Source organism: Pteropus medius, unplaced genomic scaffold (genome assembly GCF_902729225.1).
Source record: "Pteropus medius unplaced genomic scaffold, Ma_sr-lr_union100, whole genome shotgun sequence".
Lineage (NCBI taxonomy): Eukaryota > Metazoa > Chordata > Mammalia > Chiroptera > Pteropodidae > Pteropus > Pteropus medius.
The window spans coordinates 10,456,053-10,479,513 of NW_024340699.1; the positions used below are offsets into that span (position 1 = coordinate 10,456,053).

General features: G+C 45.3%; 1 protein-coding gene across 10 annotated transcripts in view; it reads right to left on the reverse strand.

Moving 5' to 3' along the window:
• FBXW11 (F-box and WD repeat domain containing 11) overlaps positions 1–23,461 on the reverse strand; it is a 97,441-nt gene that overhangs the window by 22,344 nt on the left and 51,636 nt on the right. For 7 of the 10 annotated variants that reach the window (XM_039877862.1, XM_039877870.1, XM_039877835.1 and 4 more), the window contains 4 exons: positions 18,734–18,796; positions 15,491–15,716; positions 6,596–6,782; positions 5,650–5,740 (listed from right to left, as the gene is read on the reverse strand). In XM_039877862.1, the coding sequence (XP_039733796.1) occupies positions 5,650–5,740; positions 6,596–6,782; positions 15,491–15,716; positions 18,734–18,796 (567 nt within the window). The remainder of the gene's footprint in view (positions 1–5,649; positions 5,741–6,595; positions 6,783–15,490; positions 15,717–18,733; positions 18,797–23,461) is intronic. The other 3 variants (XM_039877891.1, XM_039877850.1, XM_039877882.1) reach the window with 1 other exon arrangement.

Below are 23,461 nucleotides of genomic sequence, written 5' to 3' on the forward strand. Positions count from 1 at the left end.
CTGCTTCTGTACTGTTCTAACATGTTAAAATTCACTAAATGGCATGTGCGAGGCACTATGCTTTCATAACACCATGCCATGCGCTTCACATAGTTTACAGCTAATATAACCATCACAACTCAGACACCAAAATTATTGTCCTTATTTTACAGAAAGAAAAAAAAAAAGGGAAGGTTGAAGATACCGATACACACACATCTAAAAAGGAGACTGTTTCACCAGTCGAGGCCTCAGTAATTGGCACAGGAGTCTGGAAATATAATCCCTGCCCTCAGAGAGCTCCCACACGCCGCCTACAGAGAGGGCAGGATTGCACACCCCGGGGATGCAAGGCGGGCCACGGAGATGCCCGGGGCAAGGAGATGCTCACCTGCCCATCCGCTACTGAGCCAGAGCTTCTGAGCCCGCAGCATCACCTCCAGCATTTGTAAATGTCAGACGTAAAGCACATTCCAAATACAAAAAAAAAAATTAACTTACCCTACCTCTGCTACCGCTGTCTAAGAAGACAACAGATCTGTCTGGAGAAGCAACTTTTCAGGAAGGGGCCCAGAATACACAGAATATCTAAAACTGCTTTCAATAGTGGAATCGGCTAGAGAAAGCATTTTCAGACAGTGACTGAGACACCTCCGCATGCTATGCGTAGCAGGAAAACGCTGACTCAGTAAGTAGCTTTGTTACTCTCTACTTCAATGAATGGAAAAGGCACATTTACTATCACGTGAGAATTTGAAAAAAATTTAATTTAAAACAAAGGAGTGGGGAACAACTCCCTATACCGAAAAGTATGTCCTGCATGCTCTCTCGCTTCACTCTATCGAACATGTTTTCTAGAACCGGGTGACTTGGTTATATTCCTTTACTACTCCCGAAGCCGTAGAGCAGAGGAGCTGGGCCGAGGCCGCACAGCCGGCCGGCCTGTGACACGTCCATCCCTTCAAGTCCCGACGACGGAGAACAGCACCCAGCATGAAAGGCTGGGCCATGCTCTCCACTTCCAACCCTCAAACAAGAGCCAAATACCAGGGCCTCTCAAAAGCTCTGCCGGACAACAGCTTTCATTCTAAGTCAAATGAAGTCAGGAAATGGCTTAGCTTCTCAGTGCCCAGAAAGAATCTAATTTTTTAATACACGTATCTGAATTCTGAAAGAAAAAGTGTGCCAAACAATTCTTGATGGATCAATTCATTCTGGGAGCCCACTTAGGGCTGTTTTTAAAATTGGGTTCCTTAATTTCAAAACAAGCGCAGTTTGTTTCCAAATTCCAGGAAAGCGACCCTGAAGCAGAGCACGGAGGGACCGCTCTGCTGCGCAGCGGCCCGGCGGCTCCTCTCACCCCCGAGGCCACCCACAAAGAAAGCAGCACTTCCTGCGGACTATGCCCAAAATACCACCTACCACCTTCTTTGACGACCTCAACCCTTGCTAGAATGCTTACAGGCCAGGTCTTTTTTAGAGAAACTAGACGCTTAAAAATGGAAGGCAGCCCACTGTGGTAGAAAATGCCTGGGTTAACGAGCAGCTTTGGCAAATGACGGACTGTGTAAGCTGCAGTTCCCTCCTCTGTAAAAACGGGAAAAGTATCTTCAAACTGTTAAGAATCAGATGAGATGACACGTGTAAAGTGCTCACTGGGGTGCCTTCAAATGAGGGCAGTGACGCTCCTTCTCGTTTGTGGAGTATGCTGGCCAAAAGGAATAGGCTGTAACCGAAAAAAATCTTCTCATCAAACTGCCAGGAATGGTGGTCTCAGCCCAGGCTGATATTTAAAGCTGATGGCCCTGAGCCCTGCCTGACCACTCCCAGGAAGGGGGCCCAGCCTGCAAATGCAACTCCACGGTTACCTTCATGTCAGCAGCAGGCGGACAGGGCACGTGCAGGTGCAGCCCTGTAATTACGCAGATACCTGCATTTCACCCAGGCACCACGCCGTGTGGCTACTGTAGAGGAATAGTTCGTGTTTTTGAGAACTTGTAAAATCCCCTTACCCTGTGCGAATTTTCAAAATGCTGGGAAAGTAGCCATGATACACAGAGTATACAGCGGCATTTAAATTGGCAACAGAGTGAAAACAGATGTCTGAGTATGGAGAAATAACATTATTTTTAGAAGCCTAAACACAACTGAGTGGGTGGGCAAGTTTTAGCATTTTCTGGTCAGGACAATGTTAATATCAAGTTTGCAAACCACAAAAAAAGCTCCCCACTTTCCCTGCATAAAATGTGGTTGATTAAAAGGTGCGATACGACACACCATCATTTAACTAGCGGTCCGTTCCAAGGACAGTGCTTCAAGGGGTCTAGTAGGGTGAATAAGAAGGGGAAGAGGGCATGTTACATGAAGAGCGTGCCACCACTCTGAAATGGCAGAGGGAAAAAGCCAAGTTCAAGACGTCAGAACTCTGAGTCTATCAGAACAACTCCCATCTTCCGCAGAGAGACACTCGGGGGCGGGGTAGAGTGAAAAGAGCATGGGCTTTGGACTAAGAATCTCAGTTCTGACAATTCGAGAATTAAATTAAATCGCTGTAGCAAAGTACCTAATGGTATGCTCGCCATTAATAATAATGATAACAATTAAGACTCCAGATAACCAAAGAAATGTAGCTGCTTCTCTGAGGAATGCATTCCAGTTCCTCAGGAATTCCTTCTCAATTCAGAGGCCCTCTGCCCACTCCGCCCCGCCCCGTGTGTGTCGGGAACACCCATGAGAGACGAAGCTTCACAGAAGGCTGAGAATCCTTTCTTATTCTCCCCAGACTTCGTTCCTCACGCTCTCATTTCCTGAATCATACTGGCCACACTAAGCCAGGTTCTCTACTTTTTCCTTAAAAATTAGCCAATTTCTGTTGGGTCAAGGTGGAAGGGCAGGGTCATCTGCTCATCAGGGCCAAATCTGGGAATGCACAGATGACAGGAGCCAGCGCATGAACTAGAGCTGTCAAGGGAGAGCTAGAAGGAGAAAAAGAAAAAGGTGCTGTGAACTGGCAGCCGTGTGTGGCAATCGGGAAGGGGACACAAACACCCACTTGTCATCAGGGGTGTAATTTATCTTTGGGCACTGGGCCTAATTAAAACCCTTTAAAGCACTACTTTTCCCGAAACTAGACTAAAACAAGGCCAACTGATTCTATCTGAACTCGTGCCCTTTTTTAAACTAACGGTCAAGGACACTGAGCACTCACACAGTTAGAGAAAGGTAAGAAGATCACCTAGCAGTCTGCAGGTATATAGCCACAGACTTCTTTCTCCTTCGCTTCTCGCATTTTCCCTTCTGAAAACTACAAACACCACTAGAGCTAGCCAGACCCCAGTTAAACCCCATAACTACGTAGCAAGTTCTAAAACTTCTCTTAGTCCCAGTGTCTCCTCATTACAGATGAGGATAACATCATGTAAGAATTCAATGCGATAATCTGTGTTAAGTCACACAACACAGTTCATGGTACACTGAGAGAGCGCCTGTAATCATTACATTCTGCTTCTGAGGGTTTCGTATCAGCTACGTGAACAAGAGCCAAGGGCGTTGAGTCTCTCATTTGTTTGATCCATGGGTCGCTGACACACTCTCTAGCTGTGTGTCCACTCCGAGAACAGAATAACACGTACTCGCAAAACAGAGGTAAAGAACTCTGTTTTGATGAGTTTACCAACCAGTGATCTATAGTATAAAAAAGTTATATAAAGTGCAGGAGAAAATAAGGTTGATCACAGACTCTGTTAGTCTCTAGCTGAGTGATCCTGGGCATTCTATTTAACCGTGTTGACCCTCAGTTTCTGTTTTAATAAGGACATGACCCACCTTTCGGGTACTGTCTGAGTGTTAAATGAGAAAATGTATTATAAAATGCTTAACAAAGTATCTATCACAAGTAAATGCTCCATATATGGTACACTCTTTTTCTTTATTGTTACTGTTAGTGAGTGTTCCAAAGCATAGAACATCACCCCCTCTCTAAGAGATCTAATCTAGCCCAGAGACATCTGGAGGAGACCCCTGTGGCCAGCCCGTGGAGTTCCCCAAGACACAATTCAAGAACCACTGGGGAGGCCGGCACAATGCAGAAGCTTTTTGTCAAACAGGGTTTCCCCCACAGCTCCATTTCCCCTCACGTCTGCCTCCTCCACTAACTTAAAAATATTATTTCCGCCTCAGGAAATGGATATGGTAGGTGGTGTCACATCGACCATCATGCCACGGAGTTCACAGTGTCAATTACGATGGCAGTCATTCATGGGGGTTAAATAAAATGGTCCCTGTCACCAAATCTTCAAACCCATTGAAGTTCTTTCAAAATTCCTGTTTACTGTGACTGACTTTATACATCATCCTTCTCGTAATAAAGGATTTACTAAATAATTCAAGGAAATTTTGAGATACTTTGTAAAGAGTAATTGGGGGATGGGGGGGATAAGCAGAAAGTAATACAGTTTCTATGATGCATGTACAAGCAATGTCCTAGTATAACTATCTAGGGGTGAGAGACAGCCCACCCCCCTCTCCCCTGAAACTCACCCACCAGCCACAGATTCAAATTAGCACTATGCTTTGGCTACTACATGTAGGAGCAATTTATTCTAAGCTTTGTCAATGGATCAATTAATTCCTTTATGATCTGTCTGGCATAAGTTTTAAATTATTTAACCCTCCCGGAAAGGTTACTTTGTAGCTCATTTTAGAGAGCAGAATACTCAAGACAAGGGTTTGTGCTTTAAATACTAATATTCCAGCCACATTCAGATGTTCCATCAACCGAATGATTCCATTAGTTCACATCTGCCTCAAAAAGGGAAAAAGAACCCCACCCCCCAAAAAGCACGTTTCTCCATTAATAAATTTTGGCACAATAACTTTTCTGCCTATCACCTGGGGGAGGGGGTTACCTCACGTTTGGGAAACTGGGTATAACTTTATGGGTGATGCGGCATTGCCTAGAGAAGGCTCAATTTTTCTGCCAAAAAGGAAACAGTGAAGTAACCAGGACCTGCCAAGAACACATGTGAAAGAGTTAATGAGAAATGCCTGTGCGTGTCTTTCCTGGTTCAAGGAAAAGGGCTAAATAATAAACCTGAACTAATTAGAACACACGAACAACATCAAACATCTCCAGTGCTTCTCATCGAGTTTACAGAGTTTTCCTGGGCTGGTGAAGTTGCACTCAAATCCAACATGTCCAGAAGCGTAATTGGCTCCATAAAAGCCACTTAACTGTTGCTTACACTCATACTTGAGTCATTTTTTATGAAAAATTATGGGAAATTTACAGAGGAAACTGAGACTGTGCCTTCGCTAGTTCTCCAGATATGGCTCGAAACTGAAAAAGTGCTTACCTGGAAAACTGAGCCTTGGATTTTGGAAAATTTATCAAATTAAAGTAAAAAGTTGATCTTGGATTAATGTTTTAATTAAGTAGTGGCCTTGCAGAAGCATTTCGCATTTTTAAAAAGTTAGATCATTTTTTACAAAAAGACATTATCTACTCTGAGGAAAGCTACAGATTGTACATTGTGACACATTTGCTCCAGGAGTTCAACTTAAAATTTTTACTTGTTCCATGATTTCAGATCAACACAACACTCTACGGCAACATAAAAAGTTGAGAACGAGACACAAAGAGCCCATGAAACAGATAAATCATAAAGTTACCTCTATATCCTGGATAATCTTTGGGTACAGTGACCTATAAAATGAATTGGGAGGGCCATCTGTGGGTCTGTTTTTAAACAGGTACTGATCCCTGGCAAATAAAAACAAACAGATGTTACATTTTGCACATAAAGGGGGAATTTTACTTAAACATGGTGCTTACAAAAATATCATATCATTCAAGTCTTTTGACTCAAACTGAGCTTTCACAGTTCGAAAAGCAGGATTTCTGAGTTTAAACACGTGAGACACAAATTTACTTCAATTTACAGCTTTCTACCACAATCCTGGCCTTTCATTTTCTGAATACCTGACACACAATAATCCCGCCTTTCATTCTACAGTTTAACAAAAAGTGCCAATGTAGCTTTGTGGAAAATCTAACTTGGTACACATCAAACTTCCTCCCAGAAAGAAAATACAGCCCTAACCCGCACCCACACCACGACCAGCTATACTTCCTTCCACGTGCGGCTCTTCCTCTGTGCCGACCGGGCCAGGTGACTGACACGTGGAGTGATAAAGCTGTGTTTAAGTTAACGGGTTTTCTCTATAAAAGCCTGCCTGCTGTGCATTATGTCCAACCAGGAACAATAACGCAGAGCAAAATGGCTTTACCGGACTTTCTCATGTTTTTTCCCTTATCTATCTGTTGGTGATGGTCCCATCACCTAAGAAACATGAGAAAGGAAAAGCGTAAATACACAGCTTTGTGAAGCCAAATCACTCAAACTACACAGTACTTAACAGCTGATAACTATAAAGGAAATATACATTTCAGAAGGAAAACTTCTGACAGCTTTAACTTTTCCCCCCTAACTCCTGACCACTCATCTTTTCCCGCTTGTTTAAAATAGGCCCCCACATCTGGCAAGTCTGACTGCTTTCTTGAGTAATCCAACTGACCCTAGGTCAAAACTACTTTTTTTCTTGAGAACGAACTTACCACCCTCTTCTTTCTGAAAGTCCCTTCCACAGAGGGTCAGTGCGCACCATTCGTTCGATCAGCTTCTTCCAAAGCATTCCTTCCGAGATCACTCGCTGCCATTCTTTACACACCAGCTCTGCGGCACACAGAGACCTGGCATCCAGGTAGGAAAGAATGTTTTCTGCTATGTGATCTAGGCCTTGCTCTGCAAAACAGAAAAGGCAGTGGAGGGATGGGAAGGGAGAGGGAGACGTACCAGTCAGTCACCATTTCCTAAGCGTCAAAGAAAGCAACCCTGAGCTGAAACACGTCAGGCCCCGTGCTTCAGCAGTATCGACAGTCCTGCAGATGTGCACACGCAGGACCTCATAAACGTACACACTTTTTTGTTTCGGATTTTTAAAGATAAAACAATTGATGGCAACCGTTACTGTGTGTAAACGCTGATCCTGAGCGGTTCTATGTATCTGTCAGTTATGATGATGACTTATTTTCACTTTTACATAACTCTTTTCAAACCACTATGGGGCGGTAACTCCCCAAAGTTTACAGACGAACGAGGCACAGAGAGGTGAAGCACTCGAGGTCTCGCAGCTACAGGGTAGTAAAGCCAGGGCTGGAACTCTGACCTCTTGATCCAACATTTGTGTTCTCTCCCCACTGATTTACTGTCTCTTGTAACAAATCGCCCTACTAATCCACGAACCCGTGTGAATCCCTTAGGGCTAAGAGACAAAAAGGTGAAACGCTGACATCTTCAAAAGCTTATACAAAGGTAAATGGCAATCCAACGGTTAAAGTCAAGTGCACTTAGGTGTATCTCTGTTGATCATTTGTCTCTGAGTAGGTAAAATTCTCAAGATCAAGAGCCATGTGTCTACAAATTCTAGAACCTGAGGCGGTTTCTCCCTCCCACACAATGCCAGGGTCCTCTCAGAGAAGACTGAGATCCAGCCTCTGCCTGGCATTCCAACGTGAGATCACCATGGCCCACGTTACGGCCTCCTGTAAACGCCCGTCCTCGGTTCGAGGCGCATCCTCCGAGGCTACGAGAACCGAGGCCCCTCCTCGGGCCTGTTCTGCGTAGTGGCGGAACACCAACAAACAGGCAGAAAATTCCGGTTTCAAATCCAGGCTCAGCACGCAGCAGTCCTGCGACGCGAAACGAATGCTGAGACGTCCGTGCCCTGGGGTTTCTTTCTCACCACGCAATGCGGCAATCACCAGCAACGACTGTCCTTCCCCACTCTATCTGTGAGACTCACATGGGTTTCATGAAAAGACTGTAAAGACAAAGCACCACACAAGCTTAGTATCTGTTCTCCTTCTCAAGGTCACAGGCGGCACGGCAGCAGGAACCTGGCAGGATACAGGTGAATCATTACACTTTCGGAGCCTCTGCTTTCTCATCGGTGGTGACAGCAATCTTTGCCCCATTTTGAAAATATCGAAATGAGATGATGCTCAAAAAACGCTTTACAAACGAAGGTTTTCTTCGACTCTGAGAATGACTAACTACACTGTTGATCACAGTTTACAGGCCTTCATGTACCAACTTTGCTACTCTGGACTGGACCTGAGACCCGAGTTAAGATCAGATAATGAGGACCACACTAGGGCCACGACCTTTTCCTGCACACGTCATGATATCTGTTAATGCAGTTGGAGATTACAGTGCCTGCGCCTAATAGTCGTATCGAGTAGACCCCTAAGATGGCAGTAAGTCAAAATCCTAGGCCTCTCCCCGAGACCTCTGTTGAAACAATTCCCCCAACTCGGTATCTGTATGCCTATCTGGAGGGGTGGGTGCAGTTGTCCTTACTATAATTCGCCTTTGAAGCTTTACCTGACCACCCCAGTTAGCCTCTAGAACCTTCTGTCATCCAGAAGAGTGGGTATTCCACCCCGGATCTGCACGGGGGGCAAACGGAGGAAGTCCTTGTTCCCAAGTTTGTGGGCAAACATGTCAAATGGGTCAGAACCAAGGACAGCGCCCATGGTTCTGGAGCTGTCCCTCCAGGCTGTCCCTGATCTACTCACTGAATACTGTCACGGTGCCAGCACTGCGCTACGGGTTCTGTCGCGATCTGGGCGGCTGCGTCCAGCCCACACCTCTCCTCAGTCCTTGGGGATATCTGGAGGAACTCTGCCCCATGAGGACATGGCCACCTTCGTACCGCGTTTCTGACCTGCTGGTCTGGGAATCTGTCCAACGAGGAGAGCAGTGAAGCCGGCGTGGCTGCTCGGTGCGATCCCTTGCTGGTGCTTACTACGTGCAGTTGGTATTGCGTTTTTTAAAAACAAGTTGGCACTAGCTGCTTTGTGTCCCTTTTTAACATATGATTCATGTTCATTACAGAAAAGTGGTAGAATGCATGTAAGCAGAACATTAAAAACCCCTAAATCCCACCTCTCAGAGCTAACGCTTTTGGCATTCCGTACACACCCTCCAGGCGGACACAAGCCTGGGGTCTTTGAGGCTGGCTTGATGATCCACTTAAGAACTCTGCTGGAGTGTGGCATCAAATTTACCAGCTAATATCCCCCAAATACACTCACTCCGGTTGTCCAGTTCTTAAAACCAGGAAATCTGCCCGTCAATCGCCTCGGGGCACTACCACGCAGAATCACCAAACACAGCTGGCAAGCTGAAAAGGGCACGGGGTGCCCAGCAGCTCTGCCTCCGGTTTTCCATTACTCCTCGGTGTCCCACAATTCCTATCCTCACAGCTACAGCTTCTGTCCCCATCCTGCACCAATGGCTTTAGGCCTACTTGTCGACAGGCGCTACATGTTTCCTAAACACGTCACAGCTTTCTTGGACTATAATTTTTCTATCTTTTTCTGGTTTTAAAACCATTATTCTTAGTGGGGAAAGAAAAAAAGTGACGAGTGGAAACATGCGGCTTCTTCCTATCATCGCTGCACGATCTACTGCGAAGACACCGTCCCTTCATTCTTCACACTGTGCTCCCGAGATGATGTTTGTGTTTGTTTTCAACTCTCCCGTTTACTTATCCATTTTGGACAATTTTACATTATTCAGGGTTTTGCCGTCTTCGTACAATGCTCTAAGGTTCAGGCTGCCTTTCTGTGTCTCCATGATGCTGTGCCCCTTTCTTCCCTCTTTCCGCCCATGTTTATTTATGATCAGGGAAATCTCCAGATAATCACATGGTTCTGCTTGGGCTGCTCCACCGCTAGGACTGACAAAACAGTCATCGGAATTCCAAATTTCACAATCTCTCTGCCCTTTAATCATTTTCTTTAAAATCTCTATCCAAGGGCTAATAAACTTACGTCTTCCCTGGATCTGTCCAACGCTGGGGTACTTATCAGACTGTCTTCTAGTTCTACATGTGCCATTAGCATAGAGTCACTTTTCAAGGTCTGTATTACTTCCGTATCGCCAGCCAAATCCTCCTAGCTGGTTGTAAACACTCTCTTAACTGCATCTCCTGCGTCTTCTGCTCTGAGAGATGAAACAAACAGCGAGTCCAGAATGCACTGCATTTGCCTTTTCAGGTCTTGATGGCTGCAACGTCCGCTCGTCTGTATATGAACTGGGAAAGCACATCCAGGCCTCGGCCTGATTGGGTGGTCTGGGAGATGTTTCTCAGAAGCCTGTGTGGTTGTGTATGAATCTCTCGTGGTTGCTGACTTTAAAAACAAACAAAAGCAACAAAAACAGATTCCCTGGACATTCTTCTGACCTACTCGGTCAGAATCTTTAGATGGTGAGGGCCAAAAATCTACCTTTTTAAGCAGTTCCGCCAGGTAATTCTAACACGCTGGGCACTCTTGCTTCACAGTCCTCTTGGATTTTTCTTCCTCCATAGCTCACCACTGGGCTAGCGGTGAGTTTCTGCATAAGGAAATCGCTTACTAACAGATAGTTCCCCTTCTTTCAAAGGCTAACAGTCTAATTCAGCAGCATCTCAGTAATACAAATGAGACTTGGTTTACTTCCTTTGGATAATACTTTAAATTCATTTCATCCTCCTAGGAAGCAGCATGTTTTGGTCTCTTGGAAGATGCGCTGGCTGTAGAGTCAGGTAACCTGGTTGAAGCAAGCAGTTTTCCTTTTTGGATCTTGGTCTTCCACAAAATAGACAGGACAGTCAACGTTGAAACAGATTAGTTCACACGACCTGCACGAGAACCCTCTGAGAGGGGTACTCTCAATATCCTCTTTACAGAGAAGGAACTTCCCACCCTGGTTGGGAAGGTAAATTAGAGGAGGTTATTAAGGAGCCAGACACAGAAGTGCTTGATGAGTATCACTCTGTTCCCTTCCCTTGTCCCCAAATCCCCTTAGTTGATATTGTTGGTCAAGGAGCTAAGCAGTGTTCCTCTTTGTTATTTTCTGAGAGAAAATATTACACACCTCCTCTAGCAAAGCACTAAATAAGCCCCCTCTAATATCTTGGTTATAAGTCTCATCCCCTTAAATATTTGAAGGCTAGGAATCACACAACTTCTGTTTGAGCATTTAAGAGCAGACTCACAGAAGCCATGCAGACCTTGAAACTTTCTGGTTTCAAGCCTGTTCAGACAAAGAAGTTACTGCATAAGGCGGTCCATTTGCCAGGGCTAAAAAGCGCTTTGAGGTGATAAAACTAAGCATTTCCTTAGGTACCAATGTCTGGCTCTCATTTACTCCACCATGCTGAGACGCCTCCATCTCCCACCACCCCACCCCCTTCCCAAGGCAGCAGAGGACATAATGGCCTCAGAAAAATGAGGCTAAGATCCTGCACACACAATGCTGAAGACGTGCTACCATTGCTAATTATAGGGACAAGGTGAAAGTCTGGAAAAATTTCAATAATAAATTAAAACAATTAAAAGGCACAAATTTCGAAGCTCAATATGTAAATAACACTATCAAAATCAAACTCAAATGTGTAATAGCAGCTCAATGCCCTTGACTACAGCCAGTTATAACACAGCTGCTTAGATCATGCACTTATAGAAACGCTTATTATTTTAGAAACACATTTCAAAGAACAGCTGCAAAGAAACTTCCTTCCCCACCCACCTCTGCTGTCCCTTCCCCCTTCCTGGTCACAGATCTATGTGGCTATAAAATCTGAAGTCAGAAACCTTACACACACACACAAACACACACACACAACTGTTGACAGCAACAGTCATCGGATGCCTTTATCTTGGAATATACTGACCTACGGATTCAGACAGAAATGAAGTGAAATGATGCCCAGGTCACAAAGTCCGACACTTCTTTGGGCCAACAAAGTGCCACATACACCTACCTATATGATGTCAGGATGAACCAATTTGGAAATTAGTGGGTGAATAATTAAAACTTCCTGGCAATAAATCTTACTACCTCTGGAGAAGCAGGTGTTTCCTGCTTCCCTGGGCTTTTTATTTTATTATTATTATTGTTATTTTTTTACGCTGCCATCCTCAGAATACCCACCAGATGCCAGTCACATTACATACATCCTGTGATCTTTACGCTATCCCATGAAGCAGCAGTACTATTACTGCCACAGGGATAAGGAAACGGGCTCCTGTGCTACTGCGCAGGGGCTGGGTTCACACTGAGGGGCGTCTGAGCCGATGGCCATGCTCTCCGTGGCTACGCGGGGGTCTCTGGTGCAGCGCCTAGCCTAAGGCCCGAGCTACGCGCTGGTTCTTCCACAGCTCCAAGACCACTGATCGAGTCTGCCACACGTACGGTCCACAGTGATATGTCGTCCTTACTGGGGATAAGACGAATGAATGAACCATGGCCAAGAAGCTAAATGTTTCGAAATTCTTAATTGCTTAGACACCTTACCAAATGGATCGCCAATGTTTATCATGCGTTTTGAAGTACAATCTGCTTCTACTTCAAATGGTATAAATTTTCCCTTTAACGACAGTTCTTACAAACCACAAACTTAGCCTGCAGAAATTGACATTGCAGACTAAACATTTACCATGATTTTTAGAAAAGCATATCATAATTATCACTTTTTCCACTGAACCAAAAGGAGCCAGAGACCACAAACATTTTCCATTTTCCCTATACTGACAGGTATGATAGTCACAGTGAGCACCAAAAAGTCAGAACTACATACGATTATAATAGAATTAATGGTTTTCACAATCAAAAGAAGTCTTAAGTTGACTGTCAATTTCATCAGAGTGAAAATTCAAACTCAAGATCACCTATAGTAAAAGCTAAGCACTGATCAGCAAGCTGTTCCGCACATTATTAAATCTAAGTGGGAACATACGCAGGGCCCTGTCTTTCCCCTAACGCTCTGAAGTTTGGGTCTGGGTTAAGGAACTAATGCCAGGTTTAATCCAAGTCTACTAGAGACTGACTAACGACCAACTCGGCCAGCGTGTCCCCAGCTATTAGATCCATGCGTATGATACATACTGACATATGTATATATGTTCAGATCAAATCCTGTGAAAACAAATAGCATTTTAACAAAAATATTTCCATGTCCCAGCCAATGGTCCATTCATTTTGTGTAATAGTCAATACCACAAAATTCTGCTTTAACAGAGATATGGACAATGCCTTAAAATTTGCTATAATGAAAACTGAATTGTATGCAATTATACTAACCATATTTATATACATAACACATGTTCATCTGTTCTGTCTCTTCTCCGAGACCATACACTCCCCAAGAAAAAGGGATTCCTCTGAACTACACTCTACAAATCAAGAGAACAACAGTGCCACCTCGTGGATATTCTGTCAATAGAAGGTGAGGTCCCTGGCACTCTTAAATGTCTGAGAAGCAAATTACAGGGGAAAATAAAACTATAAGTAGAAGGCAATGAAAAAAACAATAAACAGATCTGCTTGAGAAAAATGAGGCGTAACTTCATTTAGTTAAAAGCACTTATGAGGAACCACCACCACCATCGACTTTAAAAACTACTTCAACTTTCCTCAGTGTGAGATGCAGCCTGAGTCAGGAGAAAGGCCTGCACGATGGGGGTTCTGGGGCCTGCACTGCACAGACGGGAGCTGCACCCCGTGTGCACTCATCATGCTGAAAGCCACCTCTAATTCTCAAATCCCCCCTCCTCTCCCTTCCTCCCATGCAATTAAAAGCATACCTTTCTCTTTTTCCACCCCTCTTTCTTTCTTTCTCTCATAATTAAAAGTAAATATTACTGAGTTGGGTTGCAAACCATGTATTCTATACGAGGGTCGACTTAAGGAATTTTCTAGAGTCATCTGAACTATAAGTGATTTCAGTTTTTGCACTAATTTTTGAAATATCCTGCACCGCACCATCACTTGCACAATCACCCCAATAACCAAGATGTGTGCTGCGGGGCATTCCATCCACTTCCCACAGTCTGGCTTCCTAGCCTACACGACGAGAAAGAGGACTAAGTGATGGCTCGGATCCCTTCAGCTATTAAATACTAGGATTCGAGAAAGAGAGGCTTCGTATTTTGCTTTTCTAGAAATACTAATGGGTGAAATGAGGCAAACGGAGCTACTTTTCAGTAAAAAGATAATGGCAGAGTCAAGATCTTCTAAGCTAACTCTCAGAGACCCTTAAATATTCCCACTGTAGAAAGCAAACTGACAAGTTTTAGAGGAGGGGTTAGAAATCAGAGGCTGGCCTGTCGACTGGCAGCCCCAGGTTTCAGGTCGTTTGCCGGGGGGACTACTCAGTGTGGGGCTTGGTGCACTGCGCATCAGACAGGCTGAGGGAGGAGCTGCTCTGAGGACCATCCAGAGGCTCCGACAGGGCCAGGGCTCGCGGCAGTGGCACCTGTGTGGCCCTGGCTATTTCTAAGCCTGCCCCGGCACGGCGGCTGTGACTTCCAGACTACGCTGACGTGGCAGAGGAGAACATCTGGCCAGCATTCTCTTCAGGAATGAAATCTCTCTCTTATCTAGCCAAATATAAACTGAAAAAAATTTAAAAGACAGAGATACAGAGAGAAGAAGATGAAAAGAGAAAAAACAATGGATGAATACTCAAAAATCAAAGGGGCTGAACAGGCAGAGTGCTGCAGAGCGTGAGGCTCTTTTGCATGATACTATAACGGTAGATATATGTCGCTATACACGTATCAAAACCCACACAATTAAAACACTGAGAGTAAACTGTAACGTGAAAAGTATGGACTTTGGGTGATAATGATGCGCCAGTGGAGTCATGGATTATAACGATGCCCGGCTGTGGCCTGCGAAGCTTACAGTGGGGAAGGCTGGAGGGGCGTGCGGGTGAGGAGTATAACTCTGCACTTCTCATTCAGTTCTGCTCTGAACCTAAAACTATTCTAAAAAATAGTTTACTGAAAAAAATTCAAAGTAAACTTAATTGAGTGAGTGTGAGTGTGTGTGAGTGTGTAAGTGTGTGTGTGCGAGAGCATGTGTGACTGTGTGTGTTCATGTGCACACGTGGGGAGGAGGAAGGGCAGTATGGGAGAGGATGCAGAATAAGTTTTGAGAAACGTAATAAACACATGCTATCAGTTTTCCCAATATGTTTTTGCCTTTCCCTAAAGTGTCACTTCAGATACAAATGAATATCCTAAACTTTGGGGCACTTCTCAAGCACAAACACTACAGGAAAAATTGCCCTGTGCTTAAAACAACAACAACAACTTATAAAGGGAACACTGCAGATTACACAGACTACATGAAAATAAGCTGCACAGCATTAACTCGTTAAACAGCTCAGACGAAACAACGCGCTGACGACGATCCGCACCAGCGGTCACAGGCCCGGCCTCCACTTCCTGGACAGACGCTAAATTAGAACTTGCCTTCAAGTTCTTTAGATTAAAACACAGTCCGGGTCCCAAAGCAGCCGCGTGGCGCTGTGCTCACACGCTCCTCGCGCCTGCGCGCACCGGCGCCGCAGCCCGGGCCGGCAGCCCTCCGCCCTCGGGAGGTGGGCGAGTTACCTGGTAACGCGGTGATGAAGTCCCGCTGCAACATGGGCTTCAGGTACGAGTTGATATGTCCATGCTGGTAATGACACATTCGGGAAATAAGGTGCTCCACGAACTCCACCTGATCTGATTCAGACCACTGGTCAAAATATTTAATACACAAGTCTTTTTCTTTTTGATAGTTTCCTTCTGACGGCCTCTTTCTGGAGACGATCACGGATGACGTTCCATTACTTATCTATTTTAGAAAAACAACAGCAACACAAATAATTAGTTTGACAAGGAAAAGAAATTTCATGAGTATTTCATTAGAAACATTTTTGCACTCGGTGAATTTAATCTTAAAGTGCCAGTTTTACCCTAAAGCCTTTACCACCGCTCATTCCGTTATTAATTCTTTCAGGAAGTAATTAAAAATGTATTCAGGGCCTGTGTCTGCGAATTCGTCTCTAAAGTAAATGGCGAAGTTACAGCTATTTCTAAAAGTAACTGATGTCTTAATCATTGTTCTCCAAAGCTTATTCCCAAACCACGCTGTTATCAGATAACGAACGTTGAAGACGACCAGCTTAGAAAAACCGCCCAGCCTGGCCAAGCGGACCTGACTAATTTAATAGTTCGTTTTACTTCCTCGAAGCTGAAAGTTAACGCGACATTCGGGAATGGCAATGGCTTCTGCACCTGTGTGCATGAGATAACGAGAGAGCATCCTAAAAGAGAGCACCAGGCCCGCCCCAGGCCTCTTCATTCCGTCGGTCTGGAGTAGGGCCCAAGATCATGCGTTTCTAACAAGTCCCCTGTGACGCTGCCGGTCCGGGGCGCAAATCAGGGACCACACTTTGGAGAAGCTTGAAGGCAACTGGATCTAAAAAGCTTCATTTGACCGAACAGTTTTGATTTCCGTATTGTTTCTGGGCTTATGCTAAACAGCTGCCTTTCACTCGCTTCTCCCGACCAGAAACCGCGTGCGCCTGCAAAGGGCTTCGTGTTCCATAGCTGGCTTACGGGTATCCCACCGACTTCCACATTAACTGTGCATTTCTCATCAAATCAACACGGTCCTTGTACAACATCTTGTCTGTTTTTTAGAAATTGAAACTATATACATTGCATTTGGACAATAGTATCAAAAAAAAAAAAAATCTGAATCCCTAAACTGAAGCCACAACTGCTACTGATCCCATGAAGCTCAGTAACTTAACTGTTTAAAAACAAAACCACCTTGATGCTTCTGTCAAACACTGGCCAAGGTATCTGCCCATCGGTCCTCTGGCAGTCCCTCCATGTGTAACACCAGAAGGAATAACTTGTAAGAGTTTGGAAAACTGATGAGCTGCATCACAAACATTTATAATTCTGTTAGGAGCTTCTCTCAGAAGTCCTACACAGAAAGGACCAAGAGCTTTAGTTATCAGCAGGCTCCCTAACTGTAAGTGGACTGAACCCACCCCCAGAAAGAAGGCTGCCTCTGAAAACACCCAAAAAGAGTCTTTGGCTTTCCTGATGAAATCTTATAAACCTTTCCTGTCTGAAGAAAGTTCTGTCTGAAGTCGGAAGGCATTCATTTACCACCCTCCCCATTTATCTTAACTATTCCCTTGTCTAGGAATGTTTTCCCCTTGTAATTTGTGAGGCAGAGCTCGCTCACAGCAAGTAACACCAGAGGGCAGCACTGAACAGAAATTTTAGATGTTGCTTTTATTAAGACGTTCAGACTCGAAAATCAACACTCAAAAACAGATGAAGTGAAAATTCTGTGGTGAATATCGACTGGTATATGGAACATCTTTGTTGCTTTTAATCATAAGGATGTTCACCATAATGTTGATAATAGAGACAAATTAGAAATAACTGTCCAATGAGAGGCAACCGGTTAAAGCAAATTATAATACATCTACACAAAGTGCTATATAATGTAGCCATTAAAATTAGGTTTATAAAGTAAGATTTTTTAATAACAAGAGAACACTTTTGTGAAAAATATTAAGAAATAAAAGGCAAGATGCAGAATTTTACATAGCATAACCACAATAATTTGTGTGAAAGGAAACACGCCATATGAAAATGTTAAAAGCGCCTAATCAAGACAAAAAGCTGTATGTTTTCTCCCCACTTTCTACTGTATTTTTTTTTGTAATATCTTGTCAAAATAATTCCTTTCACAAAAGTTTAAATATAATGATGGTTAACAACTTGCATTTATGTACTGCTTTCTAATCTACAAAATGCATTCAAACCCATTATGTCATCTGATAAGCAAAAGGGTTATTATTTCATTTACAGAAAGGTTCCTAACCATCTACCCTCCCTAGAGCACTGATCTACCATTAACGAGTTGACCGAAAAGAAAGATGAAAGAAAACCTGAAAGCCAAAGTGTTAAGAGCCGCGTGAACTGAAAAATCACTAGAGAATCCCACTGCAGGAGACGGAACAGGAAGGAGGAGCGGGAGTCAGTCTGAGCGCAGGGCCCAAAACCCAGGGCCAAGGGCGCGATTCCACGGCGCGTCCCCATTTCCGCTTCCAACCACCTGCCTGGCCCAGAACGATCTTCCTGGCGTTGTCGGCTCTGTTGCACTTCGTGTCCAATCTGTTGGAGACGCTTCGTTCTTGCTAACTAACCTACCCTTTCACTCCATATCAAATGAACCTAGAGAGTATTTTTTATAACATTATTCTCTTCAGATTTAGATTCGTTCTGCCTTTGTTTCTTCAAGAAAGGAAAAATAATTTGATGAAATCACACGGTTGATGAAAACGCCAAATCATGAACTTCACATACTTCTTCTCTGCATCCCACTCCAAAAAAATGGGGGATTGGGAGGAAAACTGGCAAACTAATAGAGCCAGAAGAAAAGGAAGCTAAGCTTAAAAGGAAAGGGAGAACCAACAGGAAATGAGGAAGAAGGGTGGGAACAGAATCAGTCACCAATGCATATAGTGGTGTGTGACAAGGTGCCATTCTGGTGACAAGGGATGCCAACACTGTCCATCTATGGATTAGACAGTGACCAGACAGAACATTTTAGGCTACAGTCACCTCAGAATCTTTGTGAAAACTCTAAAATCTTTTACTATTCATAAGACACTTCCCTAAGGAACAGGAGATAAATTAGGGTGAATTCTGAAACTAGCAAAACTGCACACACAAAGAACAAAACTGCTTGGCTCTTGTTTCCACTGAGGTCATGAGCTGAGGGAGCATCTCATCTACGGTCAGCTGACGGCTATCTTATCTGTGCGCGTTCATTCCTACCTGCCAAAGAGTATTTTTCTTTGGGGACTCATCTTCATTTTGATCCTCCATAACTGAAGTGTTCTAAGGGGGGAAAAACAGGTTATTTGAATTATGCTGAGTTTTGCAAATCCTAAATAACTACACCAAAATATAATTTTGAAAACCCGAACTGGAGTGTACCAACACAAACCCAAGAGCTAGTTGGCTTGTGGCTAACAGGTGCCATTGTGAGTTAAGGGTCTGTGCTCAGCGCTCATAAATCGATGCACTTCCAGTGGCTGGCCAAAAGCAAGCAGGAAGTCTTACTTATGTGAAGGCGGGGCAGACTCAGAAAACAGGCAAACGGCAGGAGCGGGGCTGAAGCTGCCGTCGCTGTTATCCTCTTACTTGTGATAAGAAGCCCCGGAGACCCGCTGAGTTCCCGACTGCACGAAACATTTACGAGAATGTCTGCTCCTCAGCAATGCACCCCAACCGTCGGCAAAGAGAACCGACAGAGCCTCGGCAGCGCCCCCCACCCACCGGCCTTCCTCTCTCCTCCCTCCCTTGATGGCCTTGTTCTCCTGCAATGGCTGTGCGGCCTCCCCGAGCAAGCATGGTGGGTGCCCCAACCTTTCCCCTGAAGAGGAGGATGCTGTCAGCCAGCAACAATCTGGCTGGCTTAGGAATGCATTAGCTTTTGGTTTTGTGTTTGCTGCACAAAGAGGCACTGTGCGATTATTCTTTCTGGTGACCTCGTCGCTCAGTAGACACCCATTAGCTGGAGATTAGACAGGACTGAATTTTCCCTTTGGAAGCTCCTACCTAAAAGCTAAATGGAAGGGGAAGTGGGGGAGCTGCGCTCAGGAAGGAAAACACCCCACTTAGGGACGGCGGCCCCTCGAAGATTCCTCCCCGAACCTAAAATGTGAAGACTGGAGTACGAAATTGCAACTACAGCACTGGTCCCAGAATGTTACCTAAAGGGACCCTACGGATCTGCTTACAGTATTTACACGGCCCTGTTGCCACTGCCTGTAGGTGACGAGCCCATCGCTCGGACTGTCCCCATTTTTCCTTTACGTTCTTCAAGCCGTGAAGTGTTTGCACCCACACAGTATGTCCCAACTGTCCATAATGGTAGAATCAGCGCCCACGTCACAGAGCTGCCTCTGATCAGGAACGGGATGCGTGTCACGGGAAAGCCAAAGGCTCTGAAACTGGAGAAAGGGCGGACACCGACTGGGTCACTTGCTCAGTGTGCGTGCGTGATCCTGAGCGAGCTGTGCTGCCCAAGGACAAACACAAAGCACACAGAGGCGCGGCGGGGACCGAGACGACCCAGCGCCGTGCCTGCTACGCCACAGGTACTCGAGAGCTCTGTCCACGCGCGGCCCTGCACACGCGACTCCCCCGCGTGGTACCTTGTCGTGCTCTTCTAAGCTCAGACTCCGCCAGAATGGCTCCGGATGGCTGCCGACAGAGAAACCCACTGGCTTCCTCCACACAAGCTCATGAGCCCCACGGCAACAAGGCCTGCAGGGGGGAGGGGGCGGGAGAGCAGGGCTCCGTGTGTGAAAACCGACCAGGAACTAGCGGGGAAGGCAGTGTCGTGTGTCCAAGTGTCCGAAACGGGTCTGGAATGGTGGCAGCAATAAATGATCCCGAATGAAAAGAGAACGGAGAACAGAGAAACAGAAGTAGCATCTCTCTCCGCGGAATTTTCCTTTTACTGCTCTCTTGAAGGACAGACAGATTATTCGTAAAGCTGGCAGGTTCCGTTGGGGGAGTGAACAGAGCGGGAGTGGTGACTCAGGGCGTCACCTCCTGAGGATGACCGGTAGTCACGAAGCCATCCGTGCAATGTCACAATGTCCTGGGTTCTAAGAGACTGGCAAGAGGAGACAATGGCTGGACACATGAAGGGCCGAGCGCGTGAAGTAGAGGAGAGGGGAGGGGCTCCCGCCGCCACGTCCGCGGGCGCCCCAGACATGTACACAGCTGTATGTGTCGTCAACGAAAGACTTCTGAAATGCAGGAGCCTGAGCGCGCCAGGGCTCGGCCGGCCTGGGCTGCCCCAACCCCTTCCTCACTCGGGGAGTGAACAAAAGGGACTCAGCAGTCCCTGCAGACGGCGCAAGAAACAACTGTCTCTGAAGTAAGAAATTTTAATTCTTCCTTCCACTCATTCCAATACGGAGAAATGGTGTTTGTTCATATAGTTGAGAAGGAAACGACCCCTCTGATAAAAACAGCAACTATTTCCTTAAGGCTTGATAAAAGTAGATAAATACATGCGATTTAATTTAATAAAATTATATGCGGTAAAGCCCAGTGGGGGCTGGAAGAGTTCCCTCACTGTATGTGTATTTTTGACTTCTCCTATAAAGCTCCCGGGAGAAGATGCTAAGGGGAAAATGCTGCCGCTGATCACAGGATCATTTCCAGAGTGTTCCTGGTGACGCAAAAGACACTCGGAGAAAAAAGGGCCCTAAGAGAAGAAAGGGTCCTAGGGTATGACTAAGTTTAAGAAATCCTGTGTACTTATGTGCACCCCCCCGCCGCCCTCGCCACGACGCACTTCATTCAGATACCAAAGGCTCTGAAACGTGTCGTAATTTAAAACCCACGTTAAGTCAGTTGGATGTAGTTTTCCCAAGCTTGTCGGACATGGACAACTCCCTTTCCTAATAATCTCTTAATACCTCAGCACACCTTGGCAAACACTGGACTAGGGCAACAGCATGGCACATTTCCTTCCTCCTCCCCCTTCACCAGACAGATACTTCTGGGAGACAAAAGAAACACCCACTTGAGTTAAATAAAATATGCGCCTTTTCTATTCCCCATCATCTTCCCCAGACCGCTATGTGGGGTTGTGGGAATAGGGAGGGAGGACAATAAAAAATTCCCTTACAAGAGCCACGCTTTTTAAATCACTGGCTTTTATTTCTTAGAGGTATAGCAGACAAAAGATCACAGGCTCAAGAGTGAGGGAAGAAAAAACAATGAGCCTCCCAAGAGGAAAGGAAGGTGGTTTCCTACATCCAAACACTCACCGCCACCATGAGGTAAGCCGACCTGCCACCTGAAATCCCCTCTAAGTCCCAACACTTCTGGGAAAGGGAAGTTCTCTGAAATACCAACCTGGCTTATTCACTTCCTACCCTTCTCATCATCGCCTCTTTCCTCCCACATCTACCAAGAAGCATTATGTAAATAAAAATGCAGAGCTTGGTATCCTGACACCACTACCAAGGAAAGACATGGTCCAGGGAGCAGCAGCCAGACTCTAGGGCAGACCAGCCTCAGAACTACTGACACTGGGGCCAGGTCATTCTCGGCTGTGGGGGCTGTCACGTGCGCGGTGAGGTTTCGGCAGCATCTCTGGCCTTTACCTACTAGATGCCGGTAGCATCCCCTCCCTTGACCTAATGGTGACAACCAAAAAATGTCTCCAGATTACCACATGGGGCAGGAGGGCAAAACTGCCCCCCTTCCCTTAAGAGCCACTGCTCTAATGGTGTCAGCACTTAAACTCGCCTCCTGGGGAAGACATACTAAATCACTACCATCTCAGGCCTGGCCTTTCTTTCTCTTGGGCTTCTTTCTTTGGCCCCTGTGACAGTATGTGGTTTCTTCAAATACAGTCTAATCTCACCACGGCCAAGCACTTCACTGCCATCAAATTCATATTTGAGGAAACTTAATTCAGTTCTTTATTACAGATCCCTGGGCTTGGTTGGGGTGTAGATGAAGGCTATAAATATCATAAAGTCTCAAATAAAAGTTAGTGCGTGTACAGGCCTCCAGAAAGAAAATACAGAGCCTTCGTGAGATTCTCAAACATGTCCCAAATGCAGTAAGATAGCAAAGCATATCTTTGACCAGACAGCAGACCAGAGTGGCTGGAGCCTAGGAATACGTGTTTTGTTTTGTTCTTTTTTAAACTTCTCCAGGTAATTTTTATGTATATGTGTTTTAAAGATCACTGCCATGAGAAAACAAAGTGGTCCATGTAGTGGCACCACCCTGAGTAAGGAAACTGCGCTGGTGCCTTCGCAACAGACTCCATCCAGAACACACTTCGGAACCATCAAATACCATGAGAACTACGTCTGTCTCTTCTTACAAAGCCTCAGAAGACACCAAAGGGAAAATGCCGCTCTCAAGCTACGATGATCAGAGGATCATTTCCAAAATGTATTCCAGATGACACAGGAGATGCTCAGAGAAAAAAGGGATGCAGGGTCTACTTAAGTCTGGCAAATGCCCTGTACTGCAGGAGTGCTCTCTCCACCCCCGTTTACAACTCACTTCGTTAACACAGTAAAGGCTCTGCAACAGCTCATAGTTTAAAGATCAGGTGAAGTGAGCTGAACCTAGCTTTGCCGGGTTTGTTGGATACAGACACCTCCCCCGCCCTGCCTTTTATAATAATCTCTCTTAACAATACTTTAACACATTGGCAAACACTGGACTAGGGCAATGACATGGCACAATTCCTTCCTCCTCCCACTTCATCAAGAAATCCTTCTGGGAGATAAGAAACACCCACTTTTGGTAAATACAATATATACCTTTCCTACTCCCCATCACCCTTCCTGCTACATGGAGTTAGTCTCTGTGTAAGTATAACAAGCTCCAAGCAGTGGGATATTTTTGCCAGTAGGTGCCACCAACTAACACAGACTAGATTTCACTTAGAAAACTTCAAACTTCAAGAGTTATATAAGAGAGATCCATTTCCTACTTTAAAATACTGCA